General features: G+C 53.2%; 1 protein-coding gene across 1 annotated transcript in view; it reads left to right on the forward strand.

Moving 5' to 3' along the window:
* The window catches only part of LOC147100949 (cyclin-dependent kinase 12-like), an 84,567-nt gene that overhangs the window by 20,518 nt on the left and 46,102 nt on the right, over positions 1-17,947 (forward strand). Inside the window, exon 2 of the mRNA XM_085966054.1 lies at positions 4,370-5,359. Coding sequence (XP_085822180.1) covers positions 4,370-5,359 — 990 coding nt within the window. The remainder of the gene's footprint in view (positions 1-4,369; positions 5,360-17,947) is intronic.

The raw sequence follows: 17,947 nt of genomic DNA on the forward strand, positions 1-17,947 counted from the left end.
TGCTCACTGCCCCGTGTCCTAACTCACACCCAGTCCCGTTCAGCCATCACCCCCTGTGCTCACTGCCCCGTGTCCTAACTCACACCCAGTCCCGTTCACCCATCACCCCCTGTGCTCACTGCCCCGTGTCCTAACTCACACCCAGTCCCGTTCAGCCATCACCCCCTGAGCTCACTGCCCGTGTCCTGACTCACACCCAGTCCCGTTCACCCATCACCCTCTGTGCTCACTGCCCCGTGTCCTAACTCACACCCAGTCCCGTTCACCCATCACCCCTGTGCTCACTGCCCCGTGTCCTAACTCACACCCAGTCCCGTTCACCCATCACACCCTGTGCTCACTGCCCCGTGTCCTAACTCACACCCAGTCCCGTTCACCCATCACCCCCTGTGCTCACTGCCCCGTGTCCTCTAGCACCCAGTCCCGTTCACCCATCACCCCCTGTGCTCACTGCCCCGTGTCCTCTCACACCCAGTCCCGTTCACCCATCACCCCCTGTGCTCACTGCCCCGTGTCCTCTCGCACCCAGTCCCGCAGTCCCGTTCACCCATCACCCCCTGTGCTCACTGCCCCGTGTCCTAACTCACACCCAGTCCCGTTCACCCATCACCCCTGTGCTCACTGCCCCATGTCCTAACTCACACCCAGTCCCGTTCACCCATCACACCCTGTGCTCACTGCCCCGTGTCCTAACTCACACCCAGTCCCGTTCACCCATCACCCCCTGTGCTCACTGCCCCGTGTCCTCTCGCACCCAGTCCCGTTCACCCATCACCCCCTGTGCTCACTGCCCCGTGTCCTCTCACACCCAGTCCCGTTCACCCATCACCCCCTGTGCTCACTGCCCCGTGTCCTCTCGCACCCAGTCCCGTTCACCCATCACCCCCTGTGCTCACTGCCCCGTGTCCTCTCACACCCAGTCCCGTTCACCCATCACCCCCTGTGCTCGCTGCCCCGTGTCCTAACTCACACCCAGTCCCGTTCACCCATCACCCCCTGTGCTCGCTGCCCCGTGTCCTAACTCACACCCAGTCCCGTTCACCCATCACCCCCTGTGCTCACTGCCCCGTGTCCTCTCACACCCAGTCCCGTTCACCCATCACCCCTGTGCTCACTGCCCCGTGTCCTCTCGCACCCAGTCCCGTTCCCCCATCACCCCCTGTGCTCACTGCCCCGTGTCCTCTCACACCCAGTCCCGTTCACCCATCGCCCCCTGTGCTCACTGCCCCGTGTCCTCTCACACCCAGTCCCGTTCACCCATCGCCCCCTGTGCTCACTGCCCCGTGTCCTCTCACACCCAGTCCCGTTCACCCATCACCCCCTGTGCTCACTGCCCCGTGTCCTGACTCACACCCAGTCCCGTTCACCCATCACCCCCTGTGCTCACTGCCCCGTGTCCTGACTCACACCCAGTCCCGTTCACCCATCACCCCCTGTGCTCACTGCCCCGTGTCCTGACTCACACCCAGTCCCGTTCACCCATCACCCCCTGTGCTCACTGCCCCGTGTCCTCTCACACCCAGTCCCGTTCACCCATCACCCCCTGTGCTCACTGCCCCGTGTCCTAACTCACACCCAGTCCCGTTCACCCATCACCCCCTGTGCTCACTGCCCCGTGTCCTCTCACACCCAGTCCCGTTCACCCATCACCCCTGTGCTCACTGCCCCGTGTCCTCTCGCACCCAGTCCCGTTCCCCCATCACCCCCTGTGCTCACTGCCCCGTGTCCTCTCACACCCAGTCCCGTTCACCCATCGCCCCCTGTGCTCACTGCCCCGTGTCCTCTCACACCCGGTCCCGTTCACCCATCGCCCCCTGTGCTCACTGCCCCGTGTCCTCTCACACCCAGTCCCGTTCACCCATCACCCCCTGTGCTCACTGCCCCGTGTCCTGACTCACACCCAGTCCCGTTCACCCATCACCCCCTGTGCTCACTGCCCCGTGTCCTGACTCACACCCAGTCCCGTTCACCCATCACCCCCTGTGCTCACTGCCCCGTGTCCTGACTCACACCCAGTCCCGTTCACCCATCACCCCCTGTGCTCACTGCCCCGTGTCCTCTCACACCCAGTCCCGTTCACCCATCACCCCCTGTGCTCACTGCCCCGTGTCCTAACTCACACCCAGTCCCATTCACCCATCACCCCCTGTGCTCACTGCCCCGTGTCCTCTCACACCCAGTCCCGTTCACCCATCACCCCCTGTGCTCACTGCCCCGTGTCCTCTCACACCCAGTCCCGTTCACCCATCACCCCTGTGCTCACTGCCCCGTGTCCTCTCACACCCAGTCCCGTTCACCCATCACCCCTGTGCTCACTGACCTACATTGGCTCCTGGTCCGGCAACGCCTTGAATTTAAAATTCTCAATCCCTCCGTGGCCTCACCCCTCCCTATCTCTGTAACCTCCTGAAGCCCTACAACCCTTCGAGATCTCTGCGCTCCTCCAATTCTGCCCACTTGAGCATCCTCGATTTTCATCGCTGCACCATTGACGGCCGTGCCTTCAGCTGCTGAGGCCCTAATGTCTAGAATTGCTTCCCTAAACCTATCCACCCCTCTCGCCTCCTTTAAGACGCTCCTTAAAACTCTTTACATTGAGTCTACAGCACAGAAACAGGCCATTCGGCCCATCTGGTCCGTGCCAGTGTTTCTGCTCCACACCAGCCTCCTCCCACCCTAGTTCACTCACCCTGTCACCATATCCTTCTATTCCTTTCTCCCTCATGTGTTTATCTAGCTTCCTCTTAACGGGCATCTGTACTCTTCACCTCAACCACCCCGTGTCCTAATTATCCCTTCTTTGGCTCGGTGCCAAATTTTGCTTTATAACGCTCCTGTGAAGCGCCTTGGGACATTTTACTATGTTAAAGGCACTATATAAATGAAAGTTGTGTTTATTTCTTCTCGGCTCCCTGATTTTGAAACATGGCTGCCCCGTTGAGTGTGTCCCGCAGACTCTGGTATTCTCTGTCCAAGGTGGGAGCAGATCGTGCAAGCAGAACACTGCCTGCAAATGTGCGCTGACAGTCCAGTTGGCACTCGGTTACGGTAACCAACCACCCCACGCCACTCAGAGCGCGTTAGAATACATAGCTCTCAGTTACAGTTCCATTGTAAGTAAATGAGAAGGGCACTAGGACCATGTGGAAGCTCCTTCTCAGTTGGCCAGGAATTGTCAGCGGGCTCACTCACATCTGAGCCTTGGCCTTGCTGCTGCGACGGTGAGTCTGCACTGCTGCTGCGACGGTGAGTCTGCACTGCTGCTGCGATATTTAGGGTCATTGTTGTTCGGACTCTGCGCGTCGAGAAGAAAATGAGACAAGGAGGCAAAAGCAGCAGGAGACGGGAGCAGGAGAGTTGTAAAGGGATGGAGAGGATCTGCAAGTGCAGGCATATTGGGAATATTCTGATTGGAGTACGCTCTGAGATGATGTAGGGGTTTTACAGGCAGAGAGGCAGAGGTCGCTAATGTAGCAGTGAACACAGCACTCCACGAGGTTGGATATTTCCATTCCGGCGGCAGTGTGTCAGTTATCTCCCTTTAAGAAGGAGCAGGATTGATATCTGGTGAAATCACAAACTGCAGGTTTGATGAATACAGGCCCATGGTCAAAGAGGCTCTAGAACACAGGCTCCAGTGCTGGCAGGGCCCAATGCAACCAGGTAGGATGTAGCATAGGACTAGGCATGCCTGGCCGAGAGGGGTGGGGCAAAAGCAAAGCTGCCCAGGTGGGGGGTGGCACGGTGAGTGTGAGGAGTTTAATCATTGTGTGTGTGTGTGAGTGTGTGTCAGTCAGTCAGTCACCTGGATTCAGCCTATAGACTGTGTGGCCACTCTCCTGTGCTCTGTGATGTTGCTTTATTGATCGTACTTTATAGTGTGCCTGTCGCTGGAGAACAAGAAGCGCGGGAACTTCACTGAGTCGCAGTGTGATCAGCAACTCTCGGCTGGGCCGGCTGTGAATGGAGACACAGAGTAATAATGTGTATAATGAAGTACAAGTGAAGTAGAAATGGGATGTAAATGGCCAAGGGGCTGTATTGGTGATGCCACAGGTCCAAACTGTTCCAAAGCCCCTGCGTTGCATTACTGTGAAGCAGTACATACCTCAGGTAGTGCGCGATGCACTTGTTTAAGCTGACTGAGAGGGGTGTATTGTGGAGATGTACTGTTTGGTTCGGCCTAGAATTGAATTTGCGATGGCAGAATTTGTGCACTGTCTATTAACCTGTTGAAGATTGTGAGTGCATACCCGTGTGTGCGCGGGCGTGCACACGCGTGTCTCGGTTCCCGGTTGTTATTTGACACATGCTGTTACGGAGGTGACTCGAATTGTTCAGATTTTAATGAGCCTTTTTCTCTTTGCAGGAGGTCGGCAAAGTCGAGGAGCCGGAGCCCGTTATACTCGAGGCACTCGCGGTCGCATAGCAAACACCGGCAGTCCCGATCGCGAAGTCGGCATTCGAGTATTTCACCGAGCCGATTTACCCTCAAGTCGAGCCTCGGCGCTGAGCTGAGCAAAACCAAGAGGGCGAGAGCTGCCGTTGCTGCCAAGACTGGTGCGAAAGACTCAAAAGAGCCTAAAGTGTCGGCTGGGAGTGTTTGTAAAACGAGCGCACACGGTGCTGGTTCCAGCAGCACGGCCTCTGTGACATCACTTAAAGACGTGAAGAAATCGACTAAAATAATTAAGAGCGAGAAGCCACTGTCACCCATTGAAACCTCAAACTCAGTGACTGTGAAGAAAGAGAAAGACATTGCTGAGGAGATGGTCCCAGAGATAAAAGTCATGACTGAAATAGCAGAGGATAAACCAGTGCTGTCCCCATTGGCAGTGGTGGTGAAAGAGGCGGTGAAATGTGAGTTGGGAACGCCGAAGGAGAAGAGTCTGCCGCCGTTACCAAACGAAAGCGATCCGGAAAAGCCTCCGCTTCCTCCTTCAGGTTCCGCTCCTCCGCCGTTACCTCCACCGTCTCCCCCGGTAACGCTGCCTCCAGCCCCAGTACAACCACCACCACCTCCCCTACCACCGGTGACTCTTAACCAATCACAGCCTCCGCCAGAGATTCTGACTGAACAGCCACCACCGATAACTGCGGTGCAGCTACCGCTGCTCCCAGTAACCTTGTCGTTACCATTACCGCTTCCACCTGTACCGGTACCTGTACCCATATTAGCTCCGGTACCGGTCTTGACACACTCACCGACCATCTCACAGCAACCGCCACCGCGGACCACAGTGTTGGGCAGTGCGCTCCCCATGCCACCGATGCTGAACTCAGTAATGCCCTTACTGACTTCAACACTGCCACCACTGCCCCTGCCTCCGCTCCTGCCCGGGGAGGATGAGATAGAAAGGTAAGAAATTTGTGTCGGGAAACATTGGCTACTGCATCAGCAGTCAGTACAAGCAGGGATTTATTCTCAAAGTTTTTGCAGATTGTCATCCCAGAACTAGCCTCCATTCTATGATTGTTCTTTTCTATCAGTCACTGTCAACACAGCTGCAATAAGTTCTTGTCTGGGACAGCAGAAAAGTTAAGTGAAAGAGATTGATTAAGAGGGGAAAAATAGAGTATGAGAGTAAACTTGCACGGAACATAAAAGCAGATTGTAAAAGCTTCTACAAGTATGTAAAAAGAAAAAGGTTAGCGAAGACAAATGTAGGTCCCTTACAGTCAGAAATGGGAGAATTTATAATGGGGAACAAGGAAATGGCATGGCAATTAAACAAATATTTTGGTTCTGTCTTCACGGAAGAGGACACAAATAACTTCCCAGAAATGCTAAGGAACCAAGGGTCTAGTGAGAAGGAGGAATTAAAGGAAATTAATATTATTAAAAAAGTAGTGCTGGAGAAATTAAATGGACTGAAAGCCGATAAATCCCCAGGGCCTGATAATCTGCATCCCAGAGTACTAAAAGAGGTAGCCATGGAAATAGTGGATGCATTGGTTGTCATCTTCCAAAATTCTATAGATTATGGAACAGTTCCTGCAGATTGGAGGGCGGCAAATGTAACCCCACTATTTAAAAAAGGAGAGAGGGAAAACAGGGAACTACAGACTGGTTAGCCTAACATTAGTAGTAGGGAAAATGCTAGAATCTATTATAAAGGATGTGTAACAGGACACTTAGAAAATATCAACGGGATTAGACAAAGTCAACATGGATTTATGAAAGGGAAATCGTGTTTGACAAACCTACTGGAGTTTTTTGAGGATGTAACTGGTAGAATAGATAAGGGAGAACCAGTGGATGTGGTGTATTTGGATTTTCAGAAGGCCTTTGATAAAGTCCCACATAAGAGGTTAGTGTGCAAAATTAAAGCACATGGGATTGGGGGTAATATACTGGCATAGATTGAAACTTGGTTAACAGACAGGAAACAGAGTAGGAATAAATGGGTCTTTTTCGGGGTGGCAGGCGGTGACTAGTGGGGTACCGCAGGGATCAGTGCTTGGGCCCCAGCTATTCACAATATATATCAATGATTTGGATGAGGGAACCAAATGTAATATTTCTAAGTTTGCTGACGACACAAAACTAGGTGGGATTGTGAGTTGTGAGGAGGATGCAAAGAGGCTTCAAGGCGATTTAGACAAGTTGAGTGAGTGGGCAAATACATGGCAGATGTAGTATAACGTGGATAAATGTGAAGTTATCCACTTCGGTAGGAAAAACAGAAAGGTAGAGTATTATTTAAATGGTGATAGATTGGGAAATGTTGATGTACAAAGGGACCTGGGTGTCCTTGTACACCAGTCACTGAAAGCAAACATGCAGGTGCAGCAAGCAGTTAGGAAGGCAAATGGTATGTTGGCCTTCATTGCAAGAGGATTTGAGTACAGGAGCAAGGATGTCTTACTACAGTTGTACAGGGCCTTGGTGAGACCACACCTGGAGTACTGTGTGCAGTTTTGGTCTCCTTAGCTAAGAAAGGATATACTTGCCATAGAGGGAGTGCAGCGAAGGTTCACCAGACTGATTCCTGGGATGGCAGGACTGTCGTATGAGGAGAGATTGGGTCGACTAGGCCTGTATTCACTAGAGTTTAGAAGAATGAGAGGGGATCTCATTGAAACGTATAAAATTCTGACAGGGCTAGACAGACTGGCTAGGAAGGGAGGATGTTTCCCCTGGCTGGGAGGTCTAGAACGAGGGGTCACAGTCTCAGGATAGGGGTAGGATATTTAGGACTGAGATGAGGAGAAATTCTTCACTCAGCGGATGGTGAACCTGTGGAATTCTCTACCACAGAAGGCTGTGGCCAAGTCATTGAATATATTTAAGAAGGAGATAAGATAGATTTCTAGATGCAAAAGGCGCCAAGGGGTATGGGGAGAGAGCAGGAATATGGTATTGAGATAGAGGATCAGCCATGGTCATATTGAATGGCGGAGCAGGCTCAAAGGGCCGAATGGCCTACTCCTGCTCCTATATTTCTGTGTTTCTATTCTATGAAAGGCAGAAGGTGGCATCTTTATTAATGGAGACTGTTGACAGTAATGGGGGAAACAGCGCAATTGTCTGACCATCACTGTGAACTCTCTGGGACCTAGCGACAGTAAAACCTCGCAAAGAAACATGATGGGGCGACATCAGATGAAACGAGTTTTATTGAATTGAAATGACAGAATTCTTCATGAACACCAGGTTGTTTGGGCCAGTGACACAGGTTTGCACTGAATGGGGAGGAGGGCAGGAGACAACACAGCTCCAAGGGCAAACAGATGGTCGGTACTAGGACCACTGCTTTTCTTGATCTATATTAATGACTTGGACATGGGTGTACAGGGCACAGTTTCAAAATTTGCAGATGACACAAGACTTTAAAATATAGTGAACAGTGAGGAGGAACGTGATAGATTTCAGGAAGACATAGACAGGCTGGTGAAATGGGCGGACACGTGGCAGATTAAATTTAATGCAGTAAAGTGCGAAGTGATACATTTTGGTAGGAAGAATGAGGAGAGGAAATATAAACTAAAAGGTACAATTCTAAAGGGGGTGCACAAACAGAGAGACCTGGGGTATGTGTGCACAAATTGTTGAAGGTGGCAGGACAGGTTGAGAAAGCAGTTAAAAAGGCTTACAGGATCCTGGGCTTCATAAATAGAGGTATAGAGTACAAAAGTGTGGAAATTATGATGAACCTGTATAAAACACTGGTTCGGCTCCAACTGGAGTGCTGTGTCAAATTCTGGGCAGCACACTTTAGGAAGGATGTGAAGGCCTTAGAGAGGGTGCAGAAAAGATTTACGAGAATGATTCCCGGGATGAGGGACTTCAGTAATGTTGATAGACTGGAAAAGCTGGGGTTGTGCTCCTTGGAACTGAGAAGATTGAGAAGAGATTTGATAGAGGTGTTCAAAATCATGAGGGGTCTGGACAAAGTAGATAGAGCGAAACTGTTCCCATTGGTGGAAGGGTCGAGAACCAGAGGACACAGATTTAAGGTGATTGGCAGAAGAACTAAAGGCGACGTAAGAAAAAACTTTTTTACACAGCGAGTGGTGAGGATCTGGAATGCACTGCCTGAAAGGGTGGTGGAGGCAGATTCAATCGTGGCTTTCAAAAGGGAGTTGGATAAGTACCTGAAGGAAAACAATTTGCAGGGCTACAGGGGAAGGGCAGGGGAGTGGGACTAGCTGAAGTGCTGTTGCAGAGAGCTGGCACAGGCTCGACAGGCTGAATGGCTTTCGTCTGTGCTGTAACCATTCTATGGTTCTAGAGGCCATAGTGCAGGGTACCGCCAAGAATGAAATGGTGAATCAAAGCATGGCAATTTGCTGGCACCAAACTTGGGTTTTAAAAGCTGAAGGAATATCTAGGATGGAGGAGGGGAAGGGGGTGGGAGAGATGGGGAGGGAGGGGAGGTGCCATGGGGAGTGGGAAGGAGGAAAGGGGGGGGGAGAAGGAGGGATGGGGCGGGGTTGGGAGAGGAGGGGCGGAGGCAGGGAGAGGAGAGGAGGGATGCGGGAGGGAGAGGAAAGGAGGGATGCAGGAGGGAGAGGAGAGGAGGGATGCGGGAGGGAGAGGAGAGGAGGGATGCGGGAGGGAGAGGAGAGCAGGGATGTGGGAGGGAGAGGAGAGGAGGGATGCGGGAAGGAGAGGAGGGGCGAGGCTGGTTGGAGGGGGAGGGAGGGTGCCACGTATTTCAGGTCCGCGGAGAGAATGAGTTGGATTGGGCGAAGATGAGACGTGATTTGGAGAACATTTATTAAATGGCCAAAAATAAATTGCATTATGACATTTAGAATGGAAACCTGTACACACACCTGGAAAAACCTGTACATGCTCCCGGGATGTTCTCTACACTCCCGGAATGGTCCGTGCTCACTCCCGGAATGGTCCGTGCTCACTCCCGGAATGGTCCGTGCTCACTCCCGGAATGGTCCGTGCTCACTCCCGGAATGGTCCGTGCTCACTCCCGGAATGGTCCGTGCTCACTCCCGGAATGTTCTCTACACTCCCGGAATGGTCCGTGCTCACTCCCGGAATGGTCCGTGCTCACTCCCGGAATGGTCCGCGCTCACTCCCGGAATGGTCCGCGCTCACTCCCGGAATGGTCCGCGCTCACTCCCGGAATGGTCCGCGCTCACTCCCGGAATGGTCCGCGCTCACTCCCGGAATGGTCCGCGCTCACTCCCGGAATGGTCCGCGCTCACTCCCGGAATGGTCCGCTCTCACTCCCGGAATGGTCCGCGCTCACTCCCGGAATGGTCCGCGCTCACTCCCGGAATGGTCCGCGCTCACTCCCGGAATGGTCCGCGCTCACTCCCGGAATGGCCCGAGCTCACTCCCGGAATGGCCCGAGCTCACTCCCGGAATGGCCCGAGCTCACTCCCGGAATGGCCCGAGCTCACTCCCGGAATGGCCCGCGCTCACTCCCGGAATGGCCCGCGCTCACTCCCGGAATGGCCCGCGCTCACTCCCGGAATGGTCCGCGCTCACTCCCGGAATGGTCACGGTTCACTCCCGGAATAGTCACGGTTCACTCCCGGAATGGTCCGTGCTCACTCCCGGAATGTTCTCTACACTCCCGGAATGGTCCGTGCTCACTCCCGGAATGTTCTCTACACTCCCGGAATGGTCCGCGCTCACTCCCGGAATGGTCCGCGCTCACTCCCGGAATGGTCCGCGCTCACTCCCGGAATGGTCCGCGCTCACTCCCGGAATGGTCCGCGCTCACTCCCGGAATGGTCCGCGCTCACTCCCGGAATGGTCCGCGCTCACTCCCGGAATGTTCTCTACACTCCCGAAATGGTCCTTGCTCACTCCCGGAATGTTCTCTACACTCCCGGAATGGTCCGCGCTCACTCCCGGAATGGTCCGCGCTCACTCCCGGGATGTTCTCTACACTCCCGGAATGGTCCGCGCTCACTCCCGGAATGGTCCGCGCTCACTCCCGGAATAGAAACATAGAAACATAGAGATAGGAACAGGAGTAGGCCATTCGGCCCTTCGAGCCTGCTCCGCCATTCAATGAGATCATGGCTGATCTTCGTCTGAGATCATAGCTGATCTTACCAGTTCAGTACCCCGTCCCCGCCTTTTCTCCGTAACCCTTAATCCCCTTAGCCTTCAGAAATATATCCAATTCTCTCTTGAAAATATTTATTGAATTAGCCTTCACAGCCCTCTGTGGCAGGGAATTCCACAGGCTCACCACTCTTTGAGTGAAGAAATTCTTCCTCATCTCTGTTTTAAATGATTTGCCCGCTATTTTTAGACTGTGGCCCCTGGTTCTGTGCTCCCCTGCCATTGGAAACATTCTCTCTGAATTCAGCCTGTCCAGGCCTGCCATAATTTTATATGTTTCGATGAGATCCCCTCTCAATCTTCTAAACTCCAGTGAGTACAAGCCCAAACTATTCAATCTCTCCTCGTAGGTCATTCCCGCCATTCCAGGTATCAGCCTGGTGAATCGCCGCTGCACTCTTTCCATGGCAAGAACATCCTTCCGCAGATGGGGCGACCAAAACTGTACACAATACTCCAGATGCGGTCTCACCAGCACCTTGTACAGCTGTAGTAAGGTATCACTATTCCTATACTCGAACCCCCTTATAATGAAGGCCAACATACCATTTGCCGCCTTAATCGCCTGTTGCACCTGCATGCTCTCCTTCAGTGACTGGTGCACAAGAACACCCAGGTCCCTCTGCACTTCCCCATCTCCCAATCTATTGCCATTTAGATAATAATCCACCCTCCTGTTTTTACCCCCAAAGTGGATAACCTCGCATTTATCCACATTATAGTGCATCTGCCACGTATCCGCCCATTCCCCCAACCTGTCCAAATCGCACTGTAGCCTCCTGACATCCTCATCAGAGCCCACCCCTCTTCCTAGTTTAGTGTCGTCAGCGAATTTGGAAATATTGCATCCAATTCCCTGATCCAGATCATTTATATATATTGTGAACAGCTGGGGTCCCAGGACAGATCCTTGCGGCACCCCGCTGGTCACTGCCTGCCACTCCGAAAACGAGCCGTTTATTCCAACTCTCTGTTTTCTATCCGCCAGCCAGTTCTCTATCCACGTTAATACTTTGCCCCCAATCCCATGAGCCTTAATTTTGCATGATAATCTTTTGTGTGGAACCTTATCGAAGGCTTTCTGGAAGTCAAGGTACACCACATCCACTGGCTCTCCCCCATCTATTTTACCAGTTACTTCCTCAAAAAATTCCAGCAGATTAGTCAAACACGATTTACCCTTTGTAAATCCATGTTGACTCTGTCCGATCCTTTCCCCATTTGTCAAGTGCTCCGCTATTTTATCCTTAATAATGGACTCTAGCATTTTGCCCACAACCGATGTAAGGCTTACTGGTCTATAATTCCCTGCTTTCTCTCTACCCCCCTTTTTAAATATTGGGGTAACATTAGCTACCCTCCAATCCACGGGTACTGTTCCCGAGTCAATGGAGTTCCGGAAGATGATCCTTAGAGCATCTGCTATCTCCAGGGCCACCTCCTTAAGTACCCTAGGATGTAGTTTATCAGGCCCCGGGGATTTGTCGGCCTTCAGTCCCCTCAACTTACCCAACACCATATCCCTAGAGATACTAATTTCTGTCAGCTCCTCCCTCTCATTAGTCCCTATGTTTGTCGATATTCCTGGGAGGTTATTTGTGTCCTCCTTTGTGAATACAGAACCAAAGTATGAGTTTAATTGGTCTGCCATTTCCTTATTCTCCATTATATATTCTCCCGAATCGGACTGCAAGGGACCGACTTGGGATTTTACCAGTCTTTTCCTCCTGATATACCGATAAAAGCTTTTGCAGTCTGTCTTTATGTTTGCTGCAAGTTTACTTTCGTATTCTATTTTCCCCTTCCTGATTAATCCCTTTGTCCTCTTTTGCTGTATCCTGTACTGCCCCCAATCTTCCGGTCTGGTGCTTTTTTTTGCCAGTTGATATGCCCTTTTTTTTGATTTTATGCTGTCCCTAATTTCCCTCGTTATCCACGGTTGAGTCACCTTTTTAGGTTTATTTTTATGCCAAACCGGTATAAACATGTTCTGGAATTCTTCCATTCTATCTTTGAATGCTTGCCATTGTCTATCCACTGTCAATCCCCCCAGAAACACCACCCAATCAATCTTACCCAATTCCCGTCTCATACCCTCGTAATTCCCTTTATTTAAGTTCTGGACCTTAGTCTCTGATTCAATTTCCTCACTCTCCATCTCGACTGAGAGCTCGATCATATTGTGATCGCTCTGACCCAAGGGGCCTCGTACAAGAAGATTGCTGATAAGTCCCTTCTCATTGCACAATACCCAGTCTAAAATGGCCTGATCTCGAGTCGGCTCCTCGACATATTGGTCCAGATAACCGTCCCGAAAACATTCCAGGAATTCCTCCTCCTCAGAATTTTTACTAATTTGGGTAGTCCAATCAATATGTAAATTAAAGTCACCCATGATGACAGCTGTGCTCTTATCGCACGCTTCTCTAATTTCCCTTTTTATGCCTTCCCTCACCTCCATATTACTATTTGGAGGCCTATATATCACACCCACTAACGTTTTCCTCCCCTTGCTATTTCTCATTTCTACCCATACAGATTCCGTTTCATCCGAGTTAATATCCTTCCTTTCCATTGCATTAATCCCCTCCTTTACCAGCAATGCTACCCCACCTCCCCTACCTTTTTGCCGATCCTTCCTAAATATTGTATATCCCTGGATGTTAAGTTCCCAGCCTTGCCCACCCTGCAGCCACGTTTCTGTAATCCCAATCAAATCATACTTGTTTACCTCTATTTCCACAACTAATTCATCCACCTTGTTCCTAATGCTTCTAGCATTAAGATACAAAGCCTTCAGGCTTGCTTTTTTCACACTCTCATTATGAATTAGTTTGGCCCTTTGTGTTTCTCTCCTTTGCTTATTGCTTCTCACCTTTCTACCATCTATTTCTAACTTCATATGACTTCCCTCTTTTCCACTACCTAGGTTCCCATCCCCCTGCCAAATTAGTTTAAATCCTCCCGAACCGCCCTAGAAAATATTACCCCGAGGACATCGGCTCCCTCACAGTTCAGGTGTAGACCGTCCCCTTGGTACAGGTCACTCCTCCCCAAGAACTGGTTCCAATGCCTCAAGAATTTAAATCCCTCTCCCTTGCACCACTGCTCAAGCCACGTATTTAGCTTATCTATCTTACTCTCTCTAAACTTATTAGCTCGTGGCACTGGTAGCAATCCAGAGATTACTACCTTTGAGGTCCTACTTTTCAATTTAGCTCCTAACTCCCTAAATTCAGCTTGTAGGACCTCCTCCCTCTTTTTACCTACATCGTTGGTACCTACATGTACCACGACAACTGGCTGATCCCCCTCCCCCTTCAGAATGCTCTGCACCCACTCCGAGACATCCTTGACCCTTGCACCAGGGAGGCAACATACCATCTTGGAGTCTCGGTCTCGGCCACAAAAACTCCTATCTATCCCCCTTACAATTGAATCCCCTATCACTATAGCCCTATCCCTCTTTTTCCCGCCCTTCTGCGCTCACTCCCGGAATGGTCCGCGCTCACTCCCGGAATGGTCCGCGCTCACTCCCGGAATGGTCCGCGCTCACTCCCGGAATGGTCCGCGCTCACTCCCGGAATGTTCTCTACACTCCCGAAATGGTCCTTGCTCACTCCCGGAATGTTCTCTACACTCCCGGAATGTTCTCTACACTCCCGGAATGGTCCGTGCTCACTCCCGGAATGGTCCGTGCTCACTCCCGGAATGGTCCGCGCTCACTCCCGGAATGGTCCGCGCTCACTCCCGGAATGGACGGCGCTCACTCCCGGAATGGTCCGCGCTCACTCCCGGAATGGTCCGCGCTCACTCCCGGAATGGTCCGCGCTCACTCCCGGAATGGTCCGCGCTCACTCCCGGAATGTTCTCTACACTCCCGGAATGTTCTCTACACTCCCGGAATGTTCTCTACACTCCCGAAATGGTCCTTGCTCACTCCCGGAATGTTCTCTACACTCCCGGAATGGTCCGTGCTCACTCCCGGAATGATCCGAGCTCACTCCCGGAATGGTCCGCGCTCACTCCCGGAATGGTCCGCGCTCACTCCCGGAATGGTCCGCGCTCACTCCCGGAGTGGTCCGCGCTCACTCCCGGAGTGGTCCGCGCTCACTCCCGGAGTGGTCCGCGCTCACTCCCGGAGTGGTCCGCGCTCACTCCCGGAGTGGCCCGCGCTCACTCCCGGAGTGGCCCGCGCTCACTCCCGGAGTGGCCCGCGCTCACTCCCGGAGTGGCCCGCGCTCACTCCCGGAGTGGCCCGCGCTCACTCCCGGAGTGGCCCGCGCTCACTCCCGGAGTGGCCCGCGCTCACTCCCGGAGTGGCCCGCGCTCACTCCCGGAGTGGCCCGCGCTCACTCCCGGAGTGGCCCGCGCTCACTCCCGGAGTGGCCCGCGCTCACTCCCGGAGTGGCCCGCGCTCACTCCCGGAGTGGCCCGCGCTCACTCCCGGAGTGGCCCGCGCTCACTCCCGGAGTGGCCCGCGCTCACTCCCGGAGTGGCCCGCGCTCACTCCCGGAGTGGCCCGCGCTCACTCCCGGAGTGGCCCGCGCTCACTCCCGGAGTGGCCCGCGCTCACTCCCGGAATGGCCCGCGCTCACTCCCGGAATGGCCCGCGCTCACTCCCGGAATGGCCCGCGCTCACTCCCGGAATGGCCCGCGCTCACTCCCGGAATGGTCCGCGTTCACTCCTGGAATGGTCTGTAGTTTCTTTGTCTTTGTGAACAGCCCTAACTGCCCCTCGACATTCCTGTTTACAATAACACCGAACACTCTGTGGTTTTGCGGAGCTGTGATTGCCCCGCCTCCTCCTCGGAGCAACACTTCTATCTGTCCATTTTCACATTGCCGGTGCTGCTAACGTGGCATCAACTGGGTTCTACTATTGCTTAACCTCATCTGTGGAGCTTGTCAGCCCTTGAGAGATGCTGCAATGAGGGGGGAGCTTTCAAACCTGTTCATAGAACTTCAAATCTAAGGACACCGTCCAGAGGATTCTCTCTCTGAAGAGAGAGACAGGGGCCCCAATTTTATGCCAGCCGTCGGGCGGCTTTTCAGGCAGCCGGGGTCCGAAAATCGCCGAAAAAGCGGGTCGCAACCCCCCCGCCTGATTCCCCGCCCCATCCGACTTTCGGACCACCGTTTCTCCGCGACCCGCCCGCCGCTGGCGGGACTGGCCGTCGGAACACTAATGATCAATTATTACCTTGTTTAAGGCGATTTTGGGGCTTTCCCCACATCAAACACGCCTGTGGGGATCCCCGCTGATGAAACCTGGCGTGAAGCTTGCCGGCTTGCTTGCTGTCAGCTGCAGGTCATTCGGGAAAGCTGCGATTTAATCGGAGAGCATTTGTATGTTGAAGGACCTTGTTGCTGCAGGCTTGGGGCTACTTCTTCAAGGCTTAGGCACAGCTGTGGAAGGTTGGAGCCTCACACACTTCTCCAATGTGATCTCCTGGGAAGCCCCTCTCGCCACCCTCCCTCAGCGCTTCCTCAGCGGAGGCATCTGCGAGAAGCATGGGACGCCTTTTTTTCCTTCCCTTCTTGCCATTACAGGATCTCCAGCAGCAGAGGTGGCAGAACCAGGAACAGCATGATGAGCACCAGGCTGCTGCTCACTCACCTGAAGCTGCACAGGCCAGAAGGGGCCAGCGCTTGGAGGTGGCTTGAGAGCACCTTGCTGCGCTTTAGGGGGCCATGGGGACCTGTTTCTGCACTGGCAGTCCTACTCAGAAGGACTTCCATGAAGATCTGGTTTCTCTGTTCAACAGATGGCCAACGCTCCTCAGGAGATGTCATTCTCTTATGAGCACTCACCATGTTTTCCGTACCCTGGCGAGTTATCTCCTCCATGGAGGTTGCCAACCTTTCCATGGTGATGCGTTCATGCGCCAATGACTCCACAAAGGCTCTGCTCATGGTCGCTATGGACTCCTCCATTCGCTCCACACTCGCAGCGACCCTGGAGACAAAACCTGCCAGAGACTCCTGCATCTGTGCATGGAGATCCATCACCTCTTCTCTTGCGGATGGACCCAGAGGCAGAGCTGAGCTGAGCTGGCAGAGTCCTGCGCCCTCCGACAAGGACTCTCCACTGCTGTCCCTGTCCAGAATCTGCTGAGGCTCACTTGTGAGCTGTGAAACACCAGGTGACAACACTACTCTATGTCCCGAAGGTCCCCCCGAGGTGTGAGTGTTTGCGCTGGTGCTGAGTGCGCTTACTTCTGCTGACGCTGCGCCCTCAGAGGTTGGAGCTTCCTCTGAGGAGTCTGGCTGCACAGCCTCTTCCTCCTCCACAGTGAGGACGGGGGCTCTGGATGGTACTGTGGGGGAGTAAAGGAAGGAGTTAGAGATGTAATGCCAAGGTTCTTCTGGTGACTCCCAGCGAGTTGGCATCTGCTCACACCTGCATCCATGCAGCATTGGTCTCAGTGGGAGGCCTCTTCCTCCCTGACCTAGGGAAGAGGACCTCCCTGTGGGCCCTAACCCCATCACCTCTTTTTCCGATACATTGATGACTGTATCGGTGCCGTTTCCTGCTCTCGCCCCGAACTTGACAATTTCATTCACTTTGCCTCCAATTTCCACCCTTCCCTCACCTTCACATGGTCCATCTCTGACTCTTCCCTTCCTCGACTTCTCCGTCTCCATCTCTGGGGATAGGTTATCGACCAATATTCACTACAAGCCCACTGACTCCCACAGCTACCTGGACTACACTTCCTCCCACCCCGCTTCCTGTAAGGACTTTATTCCATTCTCCCAGTTTCTCCGCCTCCGCCGTATCTGCTCCGACGATGCCACCTTCTACACCAGTGCTTCAGACATGTCTTCCTTTTTCCGCAACCGAGGATTCCCCTCTACCATGGTTGACACTGCCCTCGACCGTGTCGGTTCCATCTCCCGCACTTCTGCCCTCTCCCCTGCCCCTCCCTCCCGGAACCACGATCAGGTTCCCCTTGTCCTCACCTTTCACCCCACCAGCCTCCACATTCAACGGATCATCCTCCGGCATTTCCGCTACCTCCAAAGTGATCCCACCACCAAACGTATCTTCCCCTCCCCTCCCCTTTCAGCATTCCGTAGGGACCGCTCCCTCCGAGACACCCTAGTCCACTCCTCTATCACCCCAAACAGCCCTTCCCCTTTGCCTGGCACCTTCCCGTGCAAGCGGAGGGGATGTAACACCTGCCCCTATACCTCCCCCCTTCCCACTGTCCAGGGCCCCAAACACCCCTTCCAGGTGAAACAGCGATTTACTTGTACTTCTCGCAATCTAGTACACTGTATTCGCTGCTCACGATGCGGTCTCCTCTACACTGGGGGGACCAAACGCAGATTGAGTGACGGCTTTGCGGAACACCTCCGTTCAGTCCGTAAGGGTGACCCCGAGCTTCCGGTCGT

Source organism: Somniosus microcephalus, chromosome 24, assembly GCF_052327205.1.
Source record: "Somniosus microcephalus isolate GS21.2 chromosome 24, FLI_Smic_1.0, whole genome shotgun sequence".
Classification (NCBI taxonomy): domain Eukaryota; kingdom Metazoa; phylum Chordata; class Chondrichthyes; order Squaliformes; family Somniosidae; genus Somniosus; species Somniosus microcephalus.